Source organism: Dendroctonus ponderosae, unplaced genomic scaffold, assembly GCF_020466585.1.
Source record: "Dendroctonus ponderosae isolate FM_Combo_2020 unplaced genomic scaffold, Dpon_F_20191213v2 Dpon_F_20191213_12, whole genome shotgun sequence".
NCBI lineage: Eukaryota > Metazoa > Arthropoda > Insecta > Coleoptera > Curculionidae > Dendroctonus > Dendroctonus ponderosae.
This window is the reverse complement of record NW_026017316.1, coordinates 2,073,735-2,099,235: the sequence shown is the minus strand read 5'-3', so window position 1 is coordinate 2,099,235 and position 25,501 is coordinate 2,073,735. Positions and strand designations below refer to the sequence as shown.

The 25,501-nt window shown below is 48.9% G+C and overlaps 5 protein-coding genes and 1 long non-coding RNA gene across 7 annotated transcripts in view; 3 read left to right on the top strand and 3 right to left on the bottom strand.

Moving 5' to 3' along the window:
- The window catches only part of LOC109537638 (armadillo repeat-containing protein gudu), a 5,585-nt gene extending 1,496 nt beyond the window's left edge, over positions 1-4,089 (bottom strand). The window contains exons 1-6 of the mRNA XM_019904443.2: positions 3,919-4,089; positions 3,686-3,866; positions 1,939-2,183; positions 1,301-1,877; positions 945-1,232; positions 688-886 (exon numbers count right to left, since the gene is read on the bottom strand). Coding sequence (XP_019760002.1) covers positions 688-886; positions 945-1,232; positions 1,301-1,877; positions 1,939-2,183; positions 3,686-3,866; positions 3,919-4,037 — 1,609 coding nt within the window. The 5' untranslated portion in view covers positions 4,038-4,089. The remainder of the gene's footprint in view (positions 1-687; positions 887-944; positions 1,233-1,300; positions 1,878-1,938; positions 2,184-3,685; positions 3,867-3,918) is intronic.
- Positions 1-6,109, top strand: part of LOC109537639 (SEC14-like protein 2) — an 8,954-nt gene extending 2,845 nt beyond the window's left edge. The window contains exons 2-9 of the mRNA XM_048663119.1: positions 4,103-4,172; positions 4,230-4,273; positions 4,322-4,442; positions 4,496-4,768; positions 4,835-5,034; positions 5,086-5,237; positions 5,700-5,851; positions 5,908-6,109. Coding sequence (XP_048519076.1) covers positions 4,103-4,172; positions 4,230-4,273; positions 4,322-4,442; positions 4,496-4,768; positions 4,835-5,034; positions 5,086-5,237; positions 5,700-5,851; positions 5,908-6,053 — 1,158 coding nt within the window. The 3' untranslated portion in view covers positions 6,054-6,109. The remainder of the gene's footprint in view (positions 1-4,102; positions 4,173-4,229; positions 4,274-4,321; positions 4,443-4,495; positions 4,769-4,834; positions 5,035-5,085; positions 5,238-5,699; positions 5,852-5,907) is intronic.
- On the bottom strand, positions 6,078-6,826 carry LOC109537640 (thioredoxin domain-containing protein 17). Its single transcript, XM_019904445.2, has 3 exons — positions 6,470-6,826; positions 6,334-6,415; positions 6,078-6,279 (listed from the first exon to the last, which is right to left on the bottom strand). Exons 1-3 carry the CDS (start codon positions 6,609-6,611, stop codon positions 6,120-6,122), a joined length of 384 nt encoding a protein of 127 aa, XP_019760004.1. The 5' UTR covers positions 6,612-6,826; the 3' UTR covers positions 6,078-6,119.
- A 506-nt stretch (positions 6,827-7,332) lies between these two features.
- LOC125503137 lies at positions 7,333-10,577 on the top strand. Of its 2 annotated transcripts, XR_007280703.1 has the most exons (3): positions 7,343-7,672; positions 7,797-8,278; positions 9,753-10,577. It is a non-coding gene; the product is annotated as an uncharacterized LOC125503137 (long non-coding RNA). The 2 variants fall into 2 exon arrangements; XR_007280702.1 differs by lacking the exon at positions 9,753-10,577 and having other exon boundaries at positions 7,333-7,672; positions 7,797-9,065.
- Positions 10,092-25,501, bottom strand: part of LOC125503136 — a 55,539-nt gene continuing 40,129 nt past the window's right edge. The window contains exons 4-7 of the mRNA XM_048663120.1: positions 18,042-18,177; positions 17,486-17,619; positions 14,624-14,885; positions 10,092-10,919 (exon numbers count right to left, since the gene is read on the bottom strand). Of these exons, the coding sequence (XP_048519077.1) occupies positions 10,831-10,919; positions 14,624-14,885; positions 17,486-17,619; positions 18,042-18,177 (621 nt within the window). The 3' untranslated portion in view covers positions 10,092-10,830. The remainder of the gene's footprint in view (positions 10,920-14,623; positions 14,886-17,485; positions 17,620-18,041; positions 18,178-25,501) is intronic.
- Positions 19,726-24,250, top strand: LOC109537641. Its single transcript, XM_019904447.2, has 2 exons — positions 19,726-21,136; positions 23,215-24,250. Exons 1-2 carry the CDS (start codon positions 20,413-20,415, stop codon positions 24,243-24,245), a joined length of 1,755 nt encoding a protein of 584 aa, XP_019760006.2. The 5' UTR covers positions 19,726-20,412; the 3' UTR covers positions 24,246-24,250.

Below are 25,501 nucleotides of genomic sequence, written 5' to 3'. Positions count from 1 at the left end.
TTCAGTCATTTATTGTCTTTATTTATCAATTAAAATACGTTTCGGTGTATTTTTCCACCATCATCAGTTTTTACACGTAAAAACTGATGAGTAAAAACGTATTTTAATTGATAAATAAAGACAATAAATGACTGAAACCCAGGAATTAATTTTGTTCCAACAAATTCAAACAATCCCTCTTAAAAAAATAAAAATTACTAGCCAAGAGCGTATAAAATTTACCGATGAATTTCTGTACGATACTATTTGTTTGTCATTTTTATCTGGAGCTTATGTAAGGTTCGAAATGCACGAGAGAATGGAAAAAAAAGTGATTGGCGCACCGGCGGTTTTTATCTCAATAAATTATAAAATAATCATCATCAAACAATAAACAAAACCACCTAACCTTAAATCGTCTTCACTCATCTGTAGAACTTGTCAACGATACGTTCGATAACGATCCAAATCGATATTTGATTGGTTGGAATCGCCGCTATCGACAGAAGTGACAGGCCGTGACGTGAGTCGACGCTTGTCACCTGTCAAATCGGCTGACGTTTGCTGCTGACGCGCACCGCCCCACTACGTACCTCCCCTACACTACCTCTAACTTGTGCGTTCGTTTCGGGACAAAACCGCTAGATGGCGCCAGCTTACGGCTGCATATCGCGCATGCTCGCTACTAATCCCCGGTCAGACGCTCACCGGTGATGACAGCCAAGTTCTCAATGTCCTTGGCCACCTCCGAGATGGCAGCACACACGCAGGCCAGCACGTGACTGTCGGGCGACTTGAGCAAATTGACAATCAGCTCAAGGCCGCCTACGAAACAGCGCACCATTTCCCCTGAGTCAGTGGCGTGTCGGATGCAGGGCACCAATGACCAGGCGGCGTTCGCCTGCACCTGCGCACAACCGCCTGCGATCAGCCTGCTGTGACAGTGACGCAGTCAATCAGTGTACCTGCGGCGAGTCGTTTTTCAGCAGCGACCAGATCAGACGGACGCCGTCCAATCGCTCGATCTCTCTCATCGACTCGTCGTCTTCGGCGCACTCGCGCAACACCATCGGCACATTCTCGAGCAGCGGCGGGTAGGTGTAGTTGAGCAAATTGACCAGGTGGGGGATCCCATTGGCGCGCCGCAAACTGTTGCGGTTATGTTCGAACTTTAGACACTCGCCCAGCGCCCCCACCACGTTGCTCAGCACCCGCTCGTCCTCCTCCACGTTCTCCAGCAGCTTGACCAGCACCTGCGGGCCACGTTGCCAAACGCAGCAGTTGCACGCGCGCAGACGCAATCCAGCAACTGCAAACTAACCTCAACGGTTTTGAGCTGATCGAACCGCTCGACGTTCTCAGGGCTGACAGCCGTCTTCCAGATGGCGCCAGTGACGGCGGCCAGCAGCGCCTTGTCCAGCTTGGTGGCCGGATTCTTGGCCATGTTGACCAGCGGATCGAGCCCGCCCGACTGGCGCACCATATCGCGGGTGGCCGCCTTCGCGCAGCACTTGTAGATCGTTTCGGCGCAGAAGCGGCGCAGCGCCGGCGACTCGTCGGCGGAAAGATGGCGCACAATGTCGCTCACCATGCCCTCGGTCTGGATGGCCAGCTGGTAGCAGGGATCGGTGGCGCACTGCGATATCGTGCCAATGGTGGGGATGACCACGTCCATGTGGACGGATCGGAGCAGGCGCGCCAGCAGCGGCACCGCCCCACTCTTCATCATGACCTGGATGTTTTTGCGGCTGCGCGACACTGACCAGAGGGCGCGCGCCGCTGCGCTCACCATCGCAACGGACGCGGTGGCGTCCTCGTCCAGTTTGTCTTTGGGCGTGGCCAGATGGAGCTCGCTGCAGTCCAGGAAGTCCACCAGCTTGGAGATGCCCCGGCACTGGCTTTTCGGGGGTGGCAAAATGCCCGCTCAGAACCGAGCTCAGAATCGCATGCGCAACGTACCGGATGTGTTTGCGCGCCTTCTTCACTTGCGCCACATTGTAGATGGTTTCGGCGACCAGAATCTGCAGGTCGCGCGCCGGTTCTGTGAGGTTGCGCACCAAAAGCGCCATGCCGCCCAAGTTGGCGATGTATTTGCGGATGTCCCCGTTCTGAGACAGTTCGGTGAGCACGCTCAGAGCGCCCAGCTTGCATTTCAGATCCTTGGTCTCCAGCAGGTTGATCAGCAGCTCCAAGCCGCCGATTTCCTGGCGGGAAAATGCTCCAAATCAACTCCCCCCTTTGCATCAGAGGCCTCCCCATATGTGGATGATGCGCAGAGGGCCCCCTAGGGCCCTCTGCGCATCATCATGTTTCCGAAAGTCTAGCGGGGGAGTTGATTTTGGACCTCTAAAGTCGTGGTCTTAAGCCCAATGTTGGCGCGATTCGAAAAATTCCAAAACCCCTGAAAATTCCCTGTAAAACGCATTGATCACTTTCCCGAAAACGTCAAAAACAACGCAGCCCTGCTGAGGAAATGAGCTTCAAATCAACTCCCCCCTGTGTTTCGTAGACGTCCCTATATGCGGATGATGGACAAAGAGCCTCTAGGAACCCTCTGCGTATTGTCAGTTTTTCAAAAGTCAAGCGGGGGAGTTGATTTTGGACCTCTCAACTCTCGGCCAGGTCAAGTTAAGACAAATTGAACACGCGAATTCGGTTAAAAAGTATTCAGGCTACGGGGAGATCGATATTTGCCAAATTTTGCCGAAAAATCAAATTTTTTCAAACGCCACTTTCGGGAGTGAGCTGGCTATTTGGGGTCCGATTCGGAAAATTTCAGAACCCCTTGACAGTCTTGAAAATTTCCATTAAAACTCATTGATCACTTTCCCGAAAACGTAAAAAACAACCCAGCCGCGAGGAGGAAATGGGCTCCCAATCAACTCCCCCCAGTGTTTTGGAGGCATCGGTATATGCGGATGATGGGCAGCGGGCCTCTATGAACCCTCTGCGCATTATCACTTTGTCAAAAGTCAAGCGGGGGAGTTGATTTTGGACCTCTAAAGTCGCGGCCAGGTCAACATGAGCCAAACTGAACGCGCTCCTTCGGTTAAAAGGTCTTCAGGCTATGCGGAAGATCGATATTTGCCAATTTTTTGCCAAAAAATTGAATTTTTTCAAAAAATTATTTCGAGCGTATCTGGGCTATTTGGGGGCCGATTCGAAAAATTCCAAAACCTCTTAAAAACCCTGAAAATGCCCGATAAAACCCAATTATCACTGTGCAAAAAACCGCAAAAACAACCGAGCCGCGATGAGTAAATGGGCTCTAAATCAACTCCCCCTGCATTTTGGCTGCTGTCCCTATATGCGGATAATGGGCAGAGGGCCTCTAGGAACCCTCTGCGCATTATCACGTCTTCAAAAGTCATGCGGGGGAGTTGATTATGGACCTCCAAAGACGCCGCCAGGTCAACTTTAGCCAAACCAAGCGAGCGAGTTTGGTTAAAAGGTCTTCAGGCCACGGGGACACGGATATTTGCGCAATTTTTGCAAAAAAATCGAATTTTCCCAAAAGCTACTTTCGGACGTATCTCGGCTGGTTGGAGCCCGATTCGAAAAATTCCAAAACCCCTTCAAAGCCCTCAAACGTCCCTTTAAAACCCGTGTTTCACCGTCAGGAAAACGTGAAAAACAACCCAGCTACGGGAGAAAGAAGCAAACTCCCGGCCAGGTCACATACAACCGGGGCCTAAAAATGTCCCACCTGAATGGCCAGCTGGTTGATCTCGGTGGTCAAATCGTGGTCCTTCAGACAGCAAAGCGCCACAATGGTGGCCGTCTGGTTGCCCGTCTTCAGGTACTTGACCAGCTTCTGAATATGCCAGTACTCGGGCGGGATTTCGGATCGCGGCCGCTCGCTCCGCCCCTCGTCGTCCGACGACGACCTGGCCGCAAATTCCCCATCACCAAACAGGTCTGAGCCGCTCTGAGCCTCACCTGGAGCCTTCTGAGTCCTCGCTGTCGGGCAGCTCCTCGATCACCACCTCGCGCGGTATAAACTTGCTCTGATCCTCTGCGAACTCGTCGCCCAGCCCATCGTCCGATTCACCTTTCATTTTTTCTGATCTGCTAATCGACCTGCCAAATTCGACAGATAACCTCAAAAAAACACTGGTTTCAGTTGCGGCGCAACATGCATGACGTGCTCCAGCCCCACCACTGCGACGTCTACTTGATGCGCTGGCTCAAAGGTGAGTGGGGCTTCGCCCCTCCCCTTTTATGGTGACTCCTCCCATTTTTCTGTGCAGCGCGCAACTGGAGCGTGGAGGGGGCCGAGAAGATGCTGCGCCAGGTAAGTAGGCCACGCCCCCCGGCCTGAAACTGACACGCCCCCTTTCAGTCGCTGAAGTGGCGCGCGCAGTGGGAGGTGGACGCCGCCCTCTCCAGCTGGTCGCCCCCTGAAGTCGTCCAGCGCTTCTACCCCTATGGGATCAGCGGGGTGGACAAGGACGGCGCCCCAGGTGCGCCATCCGTGCCCCAACGTTGCCGGTTGCGCTAATTTTTCCCTGACTAGTTTGCATAGTGACGTTCGCCGGCTTGGATCTGCTGGGGCTGCTGCACTCGGCCTCCAGGCAGGACCTGATCCGGACCACCATCCAAATCCTGGAACGCGTCGTGGCAATTGCCGCCCAATCTGGCATCCATGGACTGTGCGTCATCTGCGACATGGACGACTTCAGTCTGCGCCAGTACACGTGGAGGCCGGCCGCCCAATACGTCATTGCGCTGTTGCAGATGTACGAGGCCAACTATCCGGAAATCCTCAAGGCCTGCTTCATTATCAATGGTAGGAAACTGTAAACGGGCGCGGTTGCCAGCTGGCCCCGTCCTAAACGCTGGGAATTTTGCGCAGCGCCGCGCGTCTTCGCCATCGCCTTCAACGTGGTCAAGACCGTGCTGAACGAGAACACGCTGGCCAAAATCCAGATTTTCAAGCGCGAGCCGAGCAAGTGGCAACATGCCATCCTGGCCAACATTGCGCCTGATCAGCTGCCCCGCCACTATGGCGGCCTTCTGGAGGACGCGGACGGCAACCCGCGATTCACCACCAAAGTAAGCCCGCCCCTTTTGCGACGTTTCTCCCACAACACCTGCCTGTTGCAGATCAACGTGGGCGGCAAAGTGCCCAAGGCCTACTACACCAAAAAACTGCCGGTGCCTGAGGAGGGCGACCGGGAGCGCGCAAGCGCCGTCATCAAAAAGGGCGGCCAACTGGTTCTGGACTTTCCCGTCACTGAAGAGCACTGCTTTTTGAGGTTACGATTCGGCAGGTTTTAGCGCGATTTGATGCGCAGCGCCCCCTAGAGTGGCCGCAGGCACCAAGTGCGACCCATCAAACCACACTAGAATTGGGGGCGCAGTTGGAATCTGCGGCGGTTTTGGCGAAAAAACGCAGCCCTGCCGGGGCAGCGCCTCTTTTAGAGGGGGAGCCGGTTGAAAAGGGCGTAGCGCCCCCTAGAGTGGCCGCAGGCACCAAGTGCGACCCATCAAACCACACTAGAATTGGGGGCGCAGTTGGAACCTGCGGTGGTTTTGGCGAAAAAACGCAGCCCCGCCGGGGCAGCGCCTCTTTTAGAGGGGGAGCCGGTTGCAAAGGGCGGGGGCCCGTAGCGCCCCCTAGAGTGGCCGCAGGCACCAAGTGCGACCCATCAAGTCACACTAGAATTTACCAGGGAAGCTGAATCCGGGGCGGGTTTACAAAAAAACGTGATTTTCAGATGGGACTTCCGCACTGAGGGGCACGATATCCGCTTCGGGATCACACTAAAGGACGCACAAGGGGAAACTAGCGCGGCCGTTCGATTCGGCAGGGTGGCGTCCCATCAGCTCGACGAAAGCGGAGTGCTGGCGTGCCAGGCACCGGCCACATGTGGGTATTTCGGCCCCAAAACCCCCCATTATCATCGATTTTCCCCCCATTTCCAGACACCGTTACATTCGACAACAGCTACAGCCTGTTGCGCAGCAAGCGGCTGCACTACAGCGTCTATCTGACCGAGCCGCTTAACAAGATTGAGATCTTACCTAGGGAGCAGGCTGGGGAGGCTGGGGACCCGCGGGAGACCGCTTAGGGACTGGACTGAGACGTCTGGCTGTTAGTTTAACTGATTATATTGCTGTAATTCTCTGCTGGACAGTTAATCGTCGTCGCTGTGCGTGAACAGCATGGAGACCAGCTCGGGCTTCTCGCACTGCGCCCCTTCGAGCGTCTGGGGCGCGCCCCAGCGCTTCAGCGTGGGGATCACCAGCAGCCGCGTCTGCGGGTCCTTGCGGAAGGCGCAGCTCGGGTCCTTCCACCTAAAACAGCCGCTCATCACCAGGGGGGCCCCCCTTTACGCTTGCGGCACTCACGTGGCTCGATCCCCAACTTCCACCACGACGAAATGCGAGTCGGCCGGCAGCTTGTCCAGCTCCTGCTCCACCACTGGCCAGGCTGCAAAACGCCGCACTCAGTGAAGGGGGCTCAGCCCTGCGGGCTGGAACTTACCCTGATTGCAGTCGGGGCACCAGCTCTCCCCCGTGGGCTCCTTGCTGCCGGTGAAGTACACATGGGCCAAAAAGGGGGCCTTCAGGCCCCCCATCAGCTGCCCGAAGGCTTCGTAGCCGCTCACGTGATGCTGGATGACCATTTCGGATGCCCCCCAACAACTGATTAGGATTAAGATTTTGCGGGCATGGCGGCTGGGCGGCGGCTTGCAACGTTGCCGGCGCGCGGCGCGCCCCGATCGATCCGGCCCTGCCCCGGCGCCCTGGCCCCCGTTTTTATCGATTTAAATCGATTTTTCCCCAACTGGTTTGACACAATGTGCGGTTATGTCCGGCCGAACTGACTGGGCGGCGTTGCCGCCAGGCGCCTGGTTGGAAGGCCAGGAGTTTTGCTGGAAATTCCCGGCTGGCTGGAAAATCCCCCGGTGCCCCCCAAAGGCTGCAGCGGATTTTGGGGGGATTTTGGAAAATATCCCCCAGTCCTCCGGAGGGGGTTTAGCGGCTTTGGGGGGCCAAAAGTGGCGGGCCCGCCGGCAACACTGCGCAGCTTGACAGGCCGCCAACGTTTGAAGTGTTCAAGAGCGGTTTGTCAGTGGGGGCCCCCCAAAAGTCGCGAAAGCGCCCAGTGCAGCCCCAGGGCCCCCCAGGGCCAGGGAGCAGGTAAATACTTTAAATACTTTAAATACTCATCAACTCGGGTTTCCACTTTAAAGGCGAGTTTTTGCGCCTCCAGGCCGCAGCGTGGGTGTGGGGCGCCGCAGGCTCTGCCCCCCTTCAGGGCGAACCTTCCACACGGTAAATCAGTTCACAATTGCCTTTGTCTTTGACATCGTCGTTAAAACAGCCAATATTTTAGGGGCTTTGGCCTGAGCAGTCTCAGGCGGCGTTGCCGGCAGTTTTTGGCTGGCAGCTGCGGGCAACTCGCTAAAAATCCCAGACTAGTTGGGAGGCTGTCCCAGGCCTTCGGCCTGGCCAAGGGGGATTTTCGGGGATTTTTCAAAAATTCCCCAAGGCTTCCAGGGCATTTTCCCTGCGGGGCATCGGGGCGCCACTTGGCAACAGGACGCCGATTGACAGGCCGCCAATCTTTGAAAGGTGGAAAAGCGGGTGTCAAGGGGGGCCCCAATTTGGCCCCCCAGCAAGAGCCCGGGGGCGCCAGCCCCCGCGAGGGGCCTCCAGAAGCCCCCACTGCGTCCTCGACCAGGTAACTATGCAGTTCTGGGTGTTTGCCTGCGTTGAACCGCGTTTCGCCCCCTTTTTAACCCTCCAGGCCGGAAAAGCCCCGCTTTTTAACACCGCAGCATTAAACTGTATCTGTTTCCTTTCAGATTTGAAGCTCCAGGCCCACTTGAGCGCGTTAAACGCACAGCACTGATAACGGAGACAAACAAACAACATCAGCCGGGAACCGCGTTTATGTTCAAAAGGTATTCGATGGGTGCATTATTCGATCGGGGCCTTGAGTCACCTGCTGGGGCTCAGCGCCCCTCATTCAGTCCGCTCAGGTCCTGCTTATTGTAGGCTTCCATCATGAAGGCGTCCGGCGTGTCCACCATGAATTCGTTGGCGGGTTGAGGGGCTGCGCCCGCCTCCCTACGCACCCTCCTGCCCCTGATCCGGAAGCTCCTGGCTGGCTCAGGGGCTGGCAGCAGGCGCTGCGGCTGGGCAGCTTCTGGCACCTCCTGCACGTTGGCAGGACTCGGCCCGGCTGGCTGCGGATTTTGCGACATGCTGATGACTGACTGGTATGGATTAACCGGCCTGCGGCCTGAGACTGGGCTGTTTTCGTTGCGATAAGATAACAGCTAAGGTAATCTAGTTATGAGGTAATTGAAGGCGCAGAAAAACTCCCAGACAGCGGCAGCGCAAGCACTCGAGGCCCTTAAATGGGGCCCGCGTTGTCCACTTAGGAGGCGCTTAAGCGGCCCGAGCTAATTACCCGAATATACACATATCGAGTAACCTGATTAGGAGGCCGAGGCAAAACAGCGTCGCACTAAAAACCCCCTTTTGGGCTGCTGCTGCTCGACCTAAAGGCGCATTTCCCGACGTTCCTCCCAATGATTCGAGGCGGAAAAACGACAAGAGTTTATCAATTTGAGGAGGAGGAGGAGGAGGAGGATGACAAATTGAAAGAGGCGCCTTTTTTGGGGGCGCCAAAGGAAAACTATTAGCGGTTAACAAAGCGACCCGTCGGCGCTCAAGGCGTTTGAGTGCGAAAATTACTTTCGCAGCAGCGAATATGGTTGTCGCGGCCACAAAAATGCCACAAAACCCCTTTGGATGCCGTGCAAAATACGCTTTCAGCGGATGAATGGGAGCGGGAAGTCGGCATGCGGAAATGCGATTGTCGAAGGGTGACAAATCGCGCGGTTGTCGGCTCAATTAAGCCGGCAAATGCGCTGTTTTTGTGTTGTGGGTSGCGCCGCCTCCGGCTCCAGCAGCTCGTGGGGCCCGTTTTTGTGCGATTTTYAAAATCACCASACGGTTTTATCGGGGACKTTTTCGGCTTTGGGGCGGTTTTTGAATTTTTCAAATCGGCCCGCTAATAGCGGGGATACACGCAAAAGTTGCACGTTGCCRCATTGCCTTTTTTTGGWAAATTCTGAGKWATMCAGTCAWCTGTCSYTCTTTTTTGGWTSAATTSCCGTCGATTTAAGGGAWTTTTCGTTTTAAGGAACTTTCACTCTCASCCTCGTAGCTCGTTGGTTTTTGTGCGWTTTTCAAARYGACCACACGGTTTTATCRGGGACTTTTTGGGCKTTTGGGCGGTTTTTRAATTTTTCAAATCGRCCCGCTWATAGCGGGGATACACGCAAAAGTTGCRCGTTGCCACATTGMCTTTTTTKSWAAATGTCTRAGGAATACCTAGTCRWYYGTCKTTYTTTTTTGGWTSAATTGCCGTSGATTTAAGGGTATTTCATTCTAAGGAACTTTCACTCTCACCCTTGTAGCTCGTTGGTTTTTGTGCGATTTTCAAAATCAGCACACGGTTTTATCGGGGACTTTTTAGGCTTTCGGGCGGTCTTTGAATTTTTCAAATCGGCCCACTAAWAGCKGGGATACAAGCAAAAGTATCAYGTTGYCACATTGCMTTTTTTYCGAWAAKTCTRRGRAATWCARTCGRCTGTCTTTCTTTTTTGGTYSAATTKYYKTCGATTTAAGGGATTTTKCKWWWMAAKTGMRCGTTGCCATTTTTCTTTCKAAWTTTTTCTCCAATTGTTTCTTCACACTRACCACATTTTCCGCAATTTCCCCAATCRAAACCGGCAATTTTATTCCAGATGGCGCCACCGCAAGAGCGCCAGCAAACGCACACCAAACGAAAAATCGCCCGGAAAAATACACAGACAAACATCAGCTCTATTTGTTTATTTTAATTGGAAAATGCGGCGATTTGATGTGGTTGTTGTTGCTGTTGTGGACAAATCGCTGATTCGATTTGCGTGGTTGCCAAATAGAAAATCCCGATAAAAAATCACTCAATCGCGATTTCATTTGGACGGTTTTTTGAACTGTGAAAATTCGATTTTCTCGGTTAAGTGATTCTCCATGCCACTTTGGAAATTTGGCAACAACGGCGCCGTGGGTGTTTGGGTGTGCATTGTTTGAAAGCCATCGCATTTCTATAGAAATCTTTATTCATCAATTAACCAGTACACCAGATTTAACAACAAACATTCAGATAAACGTTTAGTTTCTAAATATTGACGAAGTGTTTTCCATAATATTCGTTTTCTAAATTTTTTTCAAGGGGGTTTAGGAATAGTGTTATTCGTTTTTCGTTATTTGAGCCATTTACAGTCTTAACATCTACGGAAAATCCCCTGTACATCAATTAGTTTGCGAGCGAGCGGTGAGATGTCGCTGAAAGGGACACGGAATGTCATCGGTTGACGTGTGACAGACTCCTAGCAACGCCCCTGGCAACCCAAGCCAAACAACCGAGGTTGCTAGGTGAACCTAGACCCCGCCCCTTTCCACGCTGCTCACGCCCCCTAGCGGCAAAGGAATACAACCATGTAATAGTCTTTACATATATACATCGATCACATCTGTGTATACACCCTAAGGCTATTTTTTTACAATGTGGGGAACATTTACGATAGTAACTGAGTATTATTGCCCGAATTTCCATTAATACGGTGGCAGGAAGGGACCAAACAAACTCAACAGCCCAGCCCGAAGACGGTGCATACTGAACTTCGTTGTGTCATTTTATTTTGATTTTTTTTAGGTTAAGGTTAACAATGCAGGTTTTGACAGTCGCTTAAATGACAGTGGCACGTCTGTCGCATGCACCGCCCTCTAGCGATGGGTTGAAGCACTGCAGTTCACCAACTCACTACGCGTTCACTCGAGTCATCGGCATGCCACTGTTGCGCACACCAAACCGAGCAACACTGTCCAGTGGGCGTGGCGTGTCGTCCAGGGGGCGCTGTTTGCCGGTTCTGGAACAGAAAAGGGTTTCTGAGCGCGTGCGTTTTGGCTGTCTGAGCCACTAAATTTTGATTGAATGGTCAATGTATCTGAAGTTGTTATACGCGAAATGTTCGTCTCATCTGAGCTACTGTTCGTGCTTCTGAGCCTCAGGCTCTCTGAGCAAAACGGGTCGAATACTGGAGGTTCTGAAGCTAGTTGTTGGTTGCCCTAATAGTTACCCTAGTCTTCTGAGCAGCGTTTTCAAAATTTTGGGGGTTTTCTGAGCCGCGCAGATTGCAAAGTTTGAGTCCAATTTAGTGTTTTCCCATGTTGTGTGCACCAATAAAGTTACTTGTAACTTAGCAAAAAAATTCTGAGGGCTTCTGAGCCTTTACGCTCAGAGTACTTTTCTTAGTTGATTGTTCAATTGCCTCTACTGGTTCGTGGTTTTGAGCTCATTTATCCAGGATGCATTAGGAGCTCTGTTCAGTGGCATTTGGGGGGTTCTGAACTGCAGGGCTTCTGAGGAATTTTTGACTTTTCTGATATTCAATCGGTTTTTTGTTTGAGACGAATTTTGCTGCCGACTACTGGCCCAGGTCTTAATGCAAATGCTGTTTCCTGCTGATTCTGAACCGAAATTATCGAGGGCTTCTGAGCTCTGAATCTCTAAAGGGTTCTTAAAATAGTTCCATAATCAAATGGGTTAACTTGTTTGCAGTTTATGGATCACGTGATTGAAATGGGTTAACAACGCTTTTGATTGCGACAAAGGGGCTCTGAGCCCCAGGACTTCTGAGGCTTTTGGCCCTATTTAACGTTTTGTGTCACCTACAATAATTCACGTGAATTGAGCTCGGTCCAAAGTCTTTTACTCATGGCCAATATAGATATTTTAACTCAGAATCCTTGAGAGGTTCTGAGCTCTGAAGCTCATACTACGTAACCCACTTGCTTCTTGAATTCCGCCAATTAAAGTGTGGTTTTCAACACGCTTCTTAAATGAAAATCTCTAATTGGGTGGACAAAAGGTGCGTTTTGTGTGGAGAAAACCACTAAAGGGCTTCTGAGCCTCAGACCTTCTGAGTGCAGTTTTGTGCATACATTATAGTGGCGATGATTAAATAGCGATTTATTTTGTGTTTTCATGCCGAGGTTGACTTTTTGGCCGATGTGGCTGTTGTCATTGTTTGGAGTTATTGAGGGTTTCTGTCAAGGTGGACATTTGCGGGACTTTTTTATATTTTTTCCGGAAAAACTTTTTTTGGGAAGAATTCCTGTTTGTTATGGGAAAAACATCGGAATTTTTCGTCCACTAATTTCGGAAATATTGAGTGTTATATGTCGAGTGTCAAACAAAAAGTTCGATTGGTTCAGCTCCAACATAAACCTTCCTGGGGAAGTGAATAGTCAATCGATTTTAATGAGTTTTGCAGGTTATGTTGGGAGAGGGTGACACTTTAAAACGTCAGAAAAATTAAAGTTTTCGTTCAACTGGTTTAGGAGATATTGAGTGTTATTAGTGGAGTGTCAAGAACAAAAATTTGATCCGTTCTGCAGGAACATTAACTTGTCTGGAGATCAGGCTCGACTAGATATTCCAATGAAACTTTTAGGTTGAATTAAACACTGGACGACGTTTCCAATGACATGAAAAAGAAAGTTTTATATGGGTAGATTTTGGAGATTTTGAGTGTTATATGTGGAGTGTCACAAACAAAAATTTGATCGGTTCTGCTAGAACATAAACTTGGCTGGAGATCAGGCTCGACTAGATATTCCAATGAAGCTTTTAGGTTAAATTAAACACAGAACGACGTTTAAAATGACATGAAAAATGAAGTTTTATATGGGCAGATTTTGGAGATTTTGAGTGTTATATGTGGAGTGTCACGAACAAAAATTTGATCGGTTCTGCTGGAACATAAACTTGACTGGAGATCAGGCTGGACTAGGTGTTCCAATGCAATTTTTAGGTTAAGTTAACTAAAAGGCGCCCTTTAAAACGACATGAAAAATAAACGTTTATATCGGCGGGTTTGAGAGACACGGAGTGTTAAATGTCGAGTGTCAAGAAGAAAAATTTGATTGGTTTTTCTGGAACATAAACTTATCTTGAGATCAGGCTTGACTATATGTTCCAATGAAACTTTTAGGTTAAATTAAACAAAGAACGACGTTTAAAATGACATGAAAAAGAAACTTTTATACGGGCGGGTTTTGGAGATTTTAAGTGTTATATGTGGAGTGTCACAAACAAAAATTTGACCGTTTCTGCTGAAACATAAACTCAGCTGGACATCAGGCTGGACAAGGTATTCCAATGCAATTTTTAGGTTAAGTTAACCAAAGGACGCCCTTTAAAATGACATGACAAATAAATGTTTATAGCGGCGGGTTTGAGAGACATGAAGTGTTAAATGTTGAGTGTCAAGAAGAAAAAATTGATTGGTTTTTCTGAGACATAAACTTATCTGGAGATCAGGCTCGACTAGATGTTCCAATGAAACTTTTAGGTTAAATTAAACAAAGGACGACGTTTAAAATGACATGAAAAAGGAAGTTTTGTATCGGCCAGTTTTGGACATTTCGAGTGTTATATGTGGAGTGTCAAGAACAAAAATCTGATCGGTTCTGTTGGAACATAAACTGGGCTGGGGATCAGGCTGGACTAGGTATTCCAATGCGATTATTAGGTTAAATTAAACAAAGGACGCGCTTTAAAATGACATGAATGGGAATGTTTTTACATCGGCCGGTTTCAGAGATAAAAAGTGTTAAATGTTGAGTGTAAAAAAAAATTTGATTGGTTCTTCTGGAACACAAACTTGGCTGGAGATCAGGCTGGGCAAGATATTCCAATGCAAATTTTAGGTTATACTATGCAAAGGACGCCCTTTAAAATGACATGAAAAACATTTTTTTATATCGGCTAGTTTCGGAGATTTTGAGTATTATATGTGGAGTGTCAAGAACAAAAATTTGATCGGTTCTGCTGGAACATAAACTTGGCTGGACATCAGGCTGGACAAGATATGCCAATGCAAATTTTAGGTTAAACTAAACAAAGGACGCCCTTTCAAACGACATGAAAAAGTTTTTTTTATATAGGCTAGTTTTGGAGATTTTGAGTGTTATATGTGGAGTGCCAAGAACAAAAATTTGATCGGTTCTGATGGAACATGAACCTGTCTGGAGATCAAGTTGGACAAGATATTACAATGAAATTTTTAGGTTAAATTAAGCAAAGGACGCTCGATACAATGACGTACAAACGAAAATTTTGCATTGTCTGGTTTCGGAGATATGCGAGGTTATATGTGGAGTGTCAAGATGAAAAAGTCGGTCAGAAGAAAAAAAATTTTTTGTCGAAAAATCCGTTTGGGGCCCCGATTGGCTAAAGAGTTAATTACAAAGCGAGCGGTGAAAAGGCACGCGCCATCCAGCGCCACTTGAAGCGCATTTATTTATGAATTTGTCCKCTTTGTTCGTRGGATCGGATTCGGGCGCGTTTGTTCTCTGCGCCAGCTTGCCAACAACTTAATAATCGTGGTTAATTAGATCGGGCTGACGGTACGGAAATACGCCRGTGTTTAATATGATTAATTTGATGAACAAGAGGAAATAGTTGTCTGCAGTATTTGCCGCAAACAATGCGGCTTGAAAACGCCCGTCTGTCTTTCCGCCTGATCAAACAGGCGCATATCGAAGCGGCCCCGCAACGTTCGCCTACCTAAAATCGGATCCTTTTGGCTCTGCGACAGAGTGGAGCCCAACACCTGCGCCAATTTCGGCGAATCGTCTCTGATCGTGCTCTCCACTGATCGTTTCCAGATCTTGTAGATCGAGGCCTCGCATCGGATCGTCATCGCGCTCTGATTAAAGTGCGATTTATTGGTGAGGATCGAGATTCTCGATCGGGCCGACTGCAAGTCGCCTTCATCCCGCCCCACTTCGGTCGCCTGAATCGAAATGAAGTCCGAATTGTCGCTGACCTGCAACAAACCAAACACTCACTGGAGAAAATTTGCCGCAAACTTCCGGCGCATTTTTCGCGCCCCCACCCCCGTTAAGCCACCCCTTGTGCGCCACACCGCAAGTTTAATTAGTTTAGGAATAGTTTATAATCCCATTAAAGCAGCCATGTGTGCGACCGTGAGACATTCCGTGACATTAACACGTAATTTTGCCGTGTAAGCGACTCGATTACCGGATGAAATCCACCTGGGAACTTTTCTGCCGGGGCAGCCGCCCAGGCTGCCAGATTTAGGCCCCCTGGTCCTTTCGGGGGCTTAATAAGCGCCTGCGTTGGCTCTGGGACAGTTAGGAGGAATATTCGTGAAAAAATCGCGGCTCTACCGGCTCCGGTTGCGGAGATATCGGCTGTTATAGGTGGAGTGTCAGAAATGGGCGCAGGCGACTGGAAACTCGCCCCATACACGCGCCCCATGGGGTTTAGGTGGGTGTTGATTTTGGAAACGAGTGGAGCAAAGAGCGCTTTTGAACCGGCAGGAAAAATCGGGGCTCTTGCCCGGTTGGTTCGGGAAATATTGGCTGGTATATTTCGATTGTCACAAAATAAAAATTTCATTTTTCCCACTAAAGTGGGCGAATCTTGGAGCGTATGTGGAGCAACAGCAGCGCGCTCAAATTCTGGAAAAATTAGTGAGCCCTGAAAAAACCGGGNNNNGTAAAGGAAACCCATTAAAAGGGTAAAAAAACTGAAGCTCCATCTCGGCTGGTTTGGGAGATATTAGCTGTTATAGATCGGTTGTCAGAAATTCAATTTTGATGAATTTCTGGGACTCTGTTAAGGAAAGCACGCTCTATATAATTCCAAAAAATGGAAATTTTTCCTTGGCTGGTTTAGGGAAAATTGGGTGTTATATGTGGAGTGTCACGATGGCCCATTAGCCTGGTTGGGTTTGAGCAGAAACCGTTCCGGAAAAGTGCATGAGGGAGCTATTTTAATGAGCTTTTGAGGTTGTGTTGGGCAATAGACGCACCGCAAAAGGGCACAAAAATTTGGAATTTACCTCCCCTGGTTTGGGCGCTTTTGACTGTTATATGTCGAGTGTCAAAAGCCGAAGTCAGGCCACAGCAATCGAGATTCAAAGGTTGTCTAAGCCAGATATTTCAACCCCATTTTGGCGAGGAAATTGAAACTTCAACTCGGCTGGTTTTGGAGGTTTTGAAAGTTATATGTCAAGTGTCAAGAACAAGGAAAATCCTGTTCAGCTCCAATGGAAACTTCGCTGGACCAGTTTGTAGGCAAAAGATTTTCATGGGTTATGGGCGAAGAAAACATTTTTCAGCCAAGTGCTCAATGGGGTCGTAGCAGTGAAATTTTGAGGTTAGGTAGAGGAAAAGGGCAACTGTTCACTGGATGAACAATGAAAGTTCGATCACGCCCAGTTCCGGAGTTATTGAAGGTTATATATCGAGTGTCAGAAACGGAAATTTGTCTTGTTCTGGGCGAAGAAACATTATTCCAGCCAAGTGCTCAATGGGCTCGTAGCAGTGAAATTTTCAGGTTAGGTAGAGGAATAACCTCACTGTTCACTGGGTGAACAATGAAAGTTCGATCACGCCCAGTTTCGGAGTTATTGAAGGTTATACATCGAGTGTCAGGAACGGAAATTTGTCTGGTCACGGGCGAATAAAAAGGCTTCCAGCAAAGTGGTCAACAGAGCAATCGCAATGAAATTTTTAGGTTAGGTGGAGGAACAGACCCACTTTCCTCTGGTTGACCAACGACAGTTCGATCAGGTGTAGTTTCGGAAATGCTGCAGGTTAAACATCGAGTGTCAGAAACGGAAACTTGCCTCGTTCTGAGCGAGTAAACCTGATTCTAGCAAAGTGCCCAGTGGAGCTGTCGCATTGAAATTTTTAGGTTGGGTGGAGGAAAAGTGCCTCTTTGCTGGGGTTGAGCAACGAAAGTTCGGTCACGTCCAGTTTCGGAGTTATTGAAGGTTATACATCGAGTGTCAGAAACGCAAACTTGTCYTRTTCTGGCCGACTWAAAATGTTYCCAGCCCAAGCCCCCATGGAGGGATGTCAGTGAAATTTYGAGGTTATGTAGAGGAAAGGATGCTCTTGCCCCTGGACWAGTAACGSAAGTTGCATCGGGTCCAGTTGCGGAAATATTTGAGGTTATACATCGAGTGTCACAAACAGAAAAGTCTCCAATTGGCGCCAAGCGAATGTTTTTGGCAAAAAGCGCGTCCCAGATAATTTTTCGAGATGGCACGCCCCATCGGGACACAAAATGTGACCGAGGTGGGGGAAGCTGGTGCAAAAAAGCCCGTTTTCCAGCTCGCCAACCGATAAATCGCACATCGATAACCCGAAATCCATCAGCAAACACTGCCGGCCATTGTTTATGGACTTTGCGCAACAATAAAAATAACTTATTGGACAATATCATGGTAATTTATCGCGCGCGGGCTGCCATCTATCGGCCGCATTATTTACGGCTGCAAAATTGCGCCATCAATTGCCCGCATCCTCAAATTGGCTAATGGCGCATTAATCACTCGCCTATTGGAAAGTTCGTTCTGCAAAAACGTTCGCGAACGTTCGTCAATGTTCTCACCTGTTTGTTGTTGATGAACCAGCTGATGTTGGCCGCCGGATGCGAGCCAGACTGCGTGCACTCCAACCTGATCGGTTTGCCCACCTCCACTTTGGTGTCGCGAATGTTCAGCACCGGATCGTCCAATGGCAGGTCTGGAAAATTGGGGAGAAAAAAACCACGATTTTTAAACACATCAGCGAGCCCAAACGGGCCGCAAATCCCCTGAGCTCGTGCGGGCGGCAAAAAGTGCGCCATCCACTCTGCCCCAAATGGCCCACTCTTTTTGCGCCACGCGGAGGCTCCTCATGCGACTTAAACAGGTTAGTAATCCCGTAGTTGCGTATTTAAGTAATAACCTCTTTTTGCCCCGGCGAAACGCCCGAAATGGAAAATTGTATGGAAATGTAATTTCCTAATGGATTAGGGAATTTATGTTTCGGCTCCCGGTCTGACAGTCAAGTTCCCGGTTTTGGGCTGTCGACCCCCCCNGAACATTCACAAATGGAGGGCGTCGCTTGCCATCGATTTTCCGCGCGTCTGATGAGGCCCGCAAGGGCGAAACGCCGTCACTCACCTGCTACTATCAAGTGCGCCACTCGGATCTCCGTGTGAAACAGCGGCCCATCGGACGAAACTTCGCACTTGTAATCGCCCGTCAACTGTCTTTGCACGTGACGCAACGTCACATTCTGCTCGCCTGACGTTGACAGCTGCAACAAACGCCAAAACTATCAAAAGTGTCAAATGTGTCAAAAGTCTCAAATGTGTCAAAAGTGTCAAAAGTGTCACGAGTGTCAAAAGTGTCAAAAGTGTGTCAACGCCAGAACTGTGTACGTTGTGATTAAACATAGTAGGCGAATCTTCAGTTTAATGTGGGCATTTTCCCACATATTCCACTAATATGAGCCAGTTTGGCGGATGGCCTGCAGACGAAAAGCTAAGTTGTAATCGTTATTGTCCCATCTGAGTCGGGAGCGCGCCCCCATAACGCTAATCGGACCGATAAATCTATCGGAAAAGTTTTGCAGGGAAATTCCTGCTGCTGCTGCTAAGGGGGCGACTTTCGCCCTTTCAACCGGCAGGAAAGTTCACGGTTTGCAAAATTGCCTAGTTGCCGAGTGGCAAGTTTGCCAATCAGCAGGAAATTGCGCCTGCAACTATCGGGAATTTGCTGCGAGAGCGAAAACTACGTTTTCCGGCCCTAAGCACTAGTTGGAGGCTTCTGAGCCACCCCTTTAGCTGGAAAATGACCACTCACTTCACGGGAAACTCTCAGAAAACTCGACTGCTATTGAGTTTCCAGACTAGACACACCGTGAATCGGTCTGAGTCGACGCCAGGGGCTTCTGAGCAATTCCTGCGGCATCAGTTTTGCTCAAATGCGTCCCGGCTGCACGGTTTCTCCATCGTCTGACACAACAAACTGGCAAATCCTTTGCAATGACCAACATTTTTGCTTGCGAATCATTCAAAAGGCTTCTGAGCCAATCCTCTCTGCGACAGAAAACAGTTGGGATAGTTTCAAGAAAAAAATCATCGGATATTTGGGGCAAAAATAGTGGTTTCAGAATGTTAGAGGCTTCTGAGCCACTCCTGCAGCTGGAAAATGACCACTTACTTTACTGAAAACTCTCAGAAAACTCGACTGCTATTCAGTTTCCGGACTAGACACACCGTCAATCGGACTGAGTCGACGCCAGGGGCTTCTGAGCAATTCCTGCAGCATCAGTTTTGCTCAAATGCGTCCCGGCTGCACGGTTTCTCCATCGTCTGACACAACAAACTGGCAAATCCTTTGCAATGACCAAGATTTTTGCTTGCGAATCATTCAAAAGGCTTCTGAGCCAATCCTCTCTGCGACAGAAAACAGTGGGGATAGTTTCAAGAAAAAAATCATCGGATATTTGGGGCAAAAATAGTGGTTTCAGAATGTTAGAGGCTTCTGAGCCACTCCTGCAGCTGGAAAATGTCCACTCACTTTACTGGAAACTCTCAGAAAACTCGACTGCTATTCAGTTTCCGGACTAGAGACACCGTGAATCTGTCTGAGCTAACGCCAGGGGCTTCTGAGCAATTCCTGCAGCATCAGTTTTGATCAAATGCGTCCCGGCTGCACGGTTTCTCCATCCTCTGACACAACAAACTCGCAAATCTTTTGCAATGACCAAGATTTTTGCATGCGAATCATTCAAAAGGCTTCTGAGCGAATCCGCTCTGCAACATAAAACAGTTTCAAGAAAAAAAATCATCGGATATTTGGGGAAAAAATAGTGGTTTCAGTATGTTAGAGGCTTCTGAGCCATCCCTGCAGCTGGAAAATAACCACTCAGTTCACTGGAAGCTCTCAGAAAACCCGACTGATATTGATAGAGCGCAGGAGCCTCTGAGAATTTCATACAGGTTTAAATTGCACTTGCAATATTGCGAAAAAGCGTAGTTTTGAGTCCTTTTAAGACCTACAGGGTGGATTTTCTGCATTTGTTGTAAAATGTGAGTGTTGTTGGTAAAGGTTTAGGGCTTCTGAGCAACACAGGTCCTTCTGAGCCGTTCCTGCTTTAAAAACCATAACTTTCCGGCCACGGAAGATGCGTTTGAGGCCTTGGCGATTTATTGTAGAGGCTGAAAATGTCTGAGCCATTTGACGTTTCTGAGCAAATCCTGCGGCGCCACAAACGGGACATCGCCGCTTATTTATCAATGTATCAAGTGACTTTTATACGGTTTTTAAGCCACTTTGAGCGTGTTTATTAGCCCGGATAATGACTGGACGTCCCGTCCAGATCCTAATCGATTCCGACACGCTCGCGCTGGAAATTGTCCAATTTATATGCCCGGAAAGTTCGATGTCTTTTAATCAGCGATTCTTGCTTGTAATTTAATCCGGGTTGCGGGTTTCTTTGATCCCGAGGCTCAGAAGGCCAGTAATCCAGGTAAAACTGTCCAGAATGGCAGTCTCCTGCTGCCTCCTGCTGTTCGGGCTGCTGCTTCATGGCGCGGATGGGTGGAACATTTCCGCCTCAGAGCCACTGCCTTCTGAGCTGTTCAAGCGGCTGTTCAGCCTCCTCTTTCCCAACGCCTCCTCACTGTGCTACATTTTCCAGAGCGACTCACTCCAGCTGGCTCATTTCCTCTCGCTGCCCGTCACCATGGTGCAGTATCAGAACGCCTCCATTCTGCTCAAGATGGAGCGCAGCTGTCAAGGCTTCGTTCTGAGCGTCAAGGACGTGGGCGTCGTCCAGCGCTACCTGCGCCTCAGAACCGTCCGCTATGGCGTTCTGAAGCCGCACAGGCGCATAGCCGTTGTCTATGAGCGCGCCGCTCAGATTCACCTGCAGGAGCTGCTCGGGCTGTATGCCATGGATGTGGTCGAGGTGGAAATGCCGGGCGACGCGCTCAGGCTCAGAAGACTCAGCGCAAATCGGGTGATTTTCCAGTGGAATTTGACGGAAACGGAGTTTTTCCTCGATGAGGCAGGATTCGCGCAGGAAGAGTGGGAGCCGACGGCTTTTGCCCGACAATTTAACTACACATTTCAGTTTGCGGTCTTTGGATGCGAACCGTTCATTCTGGCTCAGAATAAGCGGATCAGGGGAGGGCCTGAGATCAATCTAGCCTTGGAGATGACCAGAGGTTTGCCTTTGCGCTTTGTCTTTGCTGATGCTACCACAGGTGAGCTGAGTACTAGACCTTTTCGGAGGATTTGCTCAGAAAGTTTTCTGAGCTGCCTGCTAAAAACCCCCGTTATTCCACACTAGTGCGTCTGAGTAAGTTTTTCGAGTTTCTAAGGATAAAGTGGCAATTTTGCTCAGAAGCCTTCTGAGCGGGCTCAGGGAGCCCCTGCTGTCTGGCGTGCCCAACTCGCAAAAAACTGGCTTCTTAAGCGTTTTGAGCGGCTTTGGCTGAAATGTTTCGCAAACAGTAGTGGTGGCTCAGAAGCCCCAAAGGTTTTGCTCCAAAAACTCAAAGGTTGAAACCTCCAAAATTGTTTGTTTGGATTTTAATGTAAATAATACATTTGCTCGGAAGCTTTTAGAGCTGTCTCAGAGGACTTTTGATTGGTGTGCTAAACTGGCAAATTTTGGTTTAGTAGGCGTTTGTCGATGAGATTTCACGTAATTTTTTTGCGTCCGTAGCGGCTCAGAAGCCCCAAAGCAGTTTGAAGAACCAACGACTCTAAATGGAGTTGAAAGTTTTTCAATTTCTACTGTCTCTGAGTCGTCTTTTGGTTTTTGTTGTTGATTTGACTGGGACTGCTCAGAAGATCGGGCAAGTTGGCTCTTCTATCAGTCCAATAGACTCAGAAGCCCTTGGAACAAGTTTGAATATAAAACATTTCAATTTAGGCTGAAAATTTTCCTTTCGGAAGTATTTCTTGAGTGTTTAAATCCTGAGTTGAACATCGGTTCTGGAGCAGCAGGAATGGCTCAGAAGCCTGCTGAACAATGGCGTCCAAAAAATGTTTAATTAAATCGGCGCAATTTCTTTTGCATACATTGTTTAGCGGCGACCAAATTGAGTCATAGGCGGATTTTTAGCAGCAGGAAGTATTCAGAAGGCTCAAAGGATCATTAGCCTCAAAAAAGGCAGTTTGGCACCTAAAATTTTGGGTTTTCATCATCTGCTTGTGGTGCAGTTGGCTTTGCTGCAGGAAAAATGCTCAAAAGCCCTTTGAGCCAATTTTTGAGTATTCTGAGGGCAAAGTTAAACGCGTGTGTGGGGCTGCACTAATTGCTCAGAAGGCCTTTGAGCAACTGTAGACCAAAAAGGTGAAATTTTATCGGAAAACTTGTAGTCAATAAACTTGTCTCTGATTTCGATTTAGATGGTTAGCAGGAGGAAAAGCTCAGAAGCCTTTCAGGCAAATTTGCCTGGGAAAATAGTTTTTCGCTAGAATAGAAGGGAAAATAGTTTTTAATTTGACTGCGGCGACATCAGTAAATTGCTCAGAAGTCGCACAAATTGGTTTTTAGAGCAGTTAAACAGACTCAGACGCCCTTGATGCGAATTCAGTACCGAACGATTTTGTTTGGGGCTGATTTTTTTTTTTTTTTTTTGTGACGATTTAGAGCAACTGCTCAGAAGGTCCTTGAGCAACTGTAGACCAAAAAGGTGAAATTTAATCGGATAACTTGCAGTCAATAGACTTATGTTTGAGCGATCAAGGGCATTTTGCCTTATATTGTTAGCAGGAGGAGAAGCTCAGAGGCCTTTCAGGCAAATTTGCCTCAAGAAATAGTTTTTTCTAGCAGTTAAGCAGGCTCAGAAGCTTTTGAAGCTAATTAAGTACAAACTGTTTTGCTTTTTGGAATATTTCTGAGTTTTTTCTGTCACTGGAACAGACGGTCTGGAGCAGCGGGAGTGGCTCAGAGGCTTCAAAGGGGCATTTCCCTTAAAAAATCGCTGTTTGGCACCTAAAATGTTGGGTTTTCATCATTAGCTTGTGGTTATCGCAGAAATTTTACCAGCTGCATGGGCCTCAGAGATGATGCTCAGAGGCCCTTTGAGCGAATTTTGTGAAAAAACTTGAATTCAGCTGAGTTTTTTCACTTTTAAATCTTGGCGAGTGTTCGGACTGTGAACGTGAGCGCATTTCTGAGTCTGCAGCAGCTGCTCAGAAGGCCCTTGAGCAACTGTAGACCAAATCAGTAATCTTGTTGCTGTGCGCTCATGGCTATGTGCATTTGGATTGTCAGTGGCAGGAATTGCTCAGAAGGATCAGAAGGATCAGAAGCCTTTTTTTTCGGCAGAAAACCCTTGGGCAGAGGCGCTCAATTTGGTCAAGCGAAACGAGGTGGACATGGCCGGATGCTCGCAGTATGTGGCCAACCAATGGCGGCACAGCATCGACTTCACCGTCAACCAAAACCAGATCTGCCAGACGTTTCTGGTGCCGAAAGCGCGTCCGTCCTCAGACGTGCACTTTCTAATCGAGGCGTTCAGTGGGCGGGTGTGGCTTTGCCTGCTGCTGGGCGCGGTCGGATTCGGGGCCGTCGGCCGTCTCCTATTGGTGGCGTGGCCTGCAGGGGGCGGAGCCTCCGCCTGGATCACGCCAATGCTCGATGTGCTGCGCCTCTACTCGGCTGGCGGTGTTTTTGTAACAGGCGGCAACCTTGCCAGCTGCCCCGCCCGCATCTACTTTCTCTTCCTCCTCTTTCACGGCTTTCTGATCTCGACCTACTACTCAGCAGGTCTGAGCAGCACGCTGACCGTGCCGAAGCTGATCAGACAGATCAACACGCTGCAGGATTTGGTCGATTATGGAATCACGTTCCAGGAACAGTCCGGCATCGTTGCCGCCTTTGACTTGGTCAATTCCAGTTTGTTTAGGGGGCTGGCGCGGTTGCACAGCAACCAGCCCCGCTCCAGCACGCCATTGGACGGTTTGACAGCGATGACAGTCAAGACGTTGGACAACTCGTACGTCACCGATCTGGACGGGTTTGAGCCGGACAAACTGAAGGACTACAAGGCGTTGAAGGAGTGCATCGGCAATCATTATATGGGCTTTGCGCTGCAGCGCGAGTCGCCCTTTAAGCGCCGGTTCGATACGGTGGCGATGCGCATCATGGAGAGCGGGCTGCTGCGCAAATGGCTGCACGAGCAGATCTACCAGAAGAGTGCGCTGCAAGCGCAGTTCTTCTCGTCGTATGCGCAGAACGCGCACTATCGAACGATCACAGCGCGCCGATTGTATGGCGCATTCGTGCTGCTATTGGTCGGCTACGGGAGTGGGGCGCTGGCGCTCCTTGTAGAGATGGTGTTTAATAAAAATGTTTAGATGAGTGCGTTTCATTGCTGCTTGGAACCGCGCGACTTCAAAGTGCCGCGACGGGGAAACGCAGAGGGATTTCGGGTTTTTGCCTCAAATGGTTGTTGGAGCGGATGGCCTGGGCTGTCCAGGCCACTTTTTCGGGTGGGGGTATTTTGAAAATTGGGCGAGTTGGGGGTGAAAGAGTGCAGTGGTGACTGAAACCGAGCAAACGCCACTTTGAAAAATTCAAGCGCGGTTTGCGCAGCAGTGGGGGCAGCTAGCCAAAATGGCTGCGGCAGCTTTGTTTTAGCCAAAGCGATGGGCTTTAGGGGGTTTTTGGAATTTTTCCAAAATTCCCATCAGTGGCGCAGCTACAGGGGAAAGAGGGTGCTGACCAATTGGGGACTGGTTTCAGCCGCCCAGGCTTCGAAGTGGATTTGCTCCCAAACCAGCCGCGGACCTAACCTAAATTGGACTAGTAAACGACTGGCATTAAAAAAAATTTTTTTTCGAATTTTAATTTTTGAAAAAAATTTTCAAAAAAAAGTTCGAAATTTTTTTCGAACGCTGTAAACTGACTTCTTTAATTGCCGGTTCTAAAAATGTTTGCCCCATTGTGTCGACTCACTGAGTTATGAGACAGAGAGTGCGAGTTGGCAAGCAGGGCACAGCTGGGGCGTTTGCCAGTTTTCAAGAGCAGTTTGCTCAAAAGGGGGTGGAAATATCAACATTTGCCCTGCCACAGAGTTCAAAGCAAATCAAATTGGCTTTCCAGTAGTGCGGGCGCGGTTGCCACGTTTTGAAAAATGAGCGAGTTCTGAGGAAAAGCGTGCAGTGATGACTACACAGGAGCAAACGCGATGTTGAAAAATTCAAACTCAATTTGTGCGACAACGGGGCCCCGCACAGAATTTTCCCTTCAGGACTTTTTCGTGGATAATTGCCGGCCAGTTAAGGTAGTTTTGGGTTTTCTGAAAAATATTGACTTTTGGAGAAGTTAGGGCGGAAAGAGTGCGTCAACAAAGCCAGTGGCAGTTTCAGTCGCCGTAAGTTTGAAGTCCGTTTGCTTGGAAACCCAGCCAAAACGCACTTTTTGCCAAGGGCACTTTCTTAACCTAAAATCGATGAAAAATCAAAATTTGTAAAATTTAGATTTTTTTTTTATTTCAATTTTTTGAAAATTTTTGACTTTTTTTTTGAGGATTGGCTAACGGGTCCAGATAAAATTTTCTCTAAAGTTAAATTTAACCATGCGAAAACCAGCTTTTCATCTGGGGCACTTT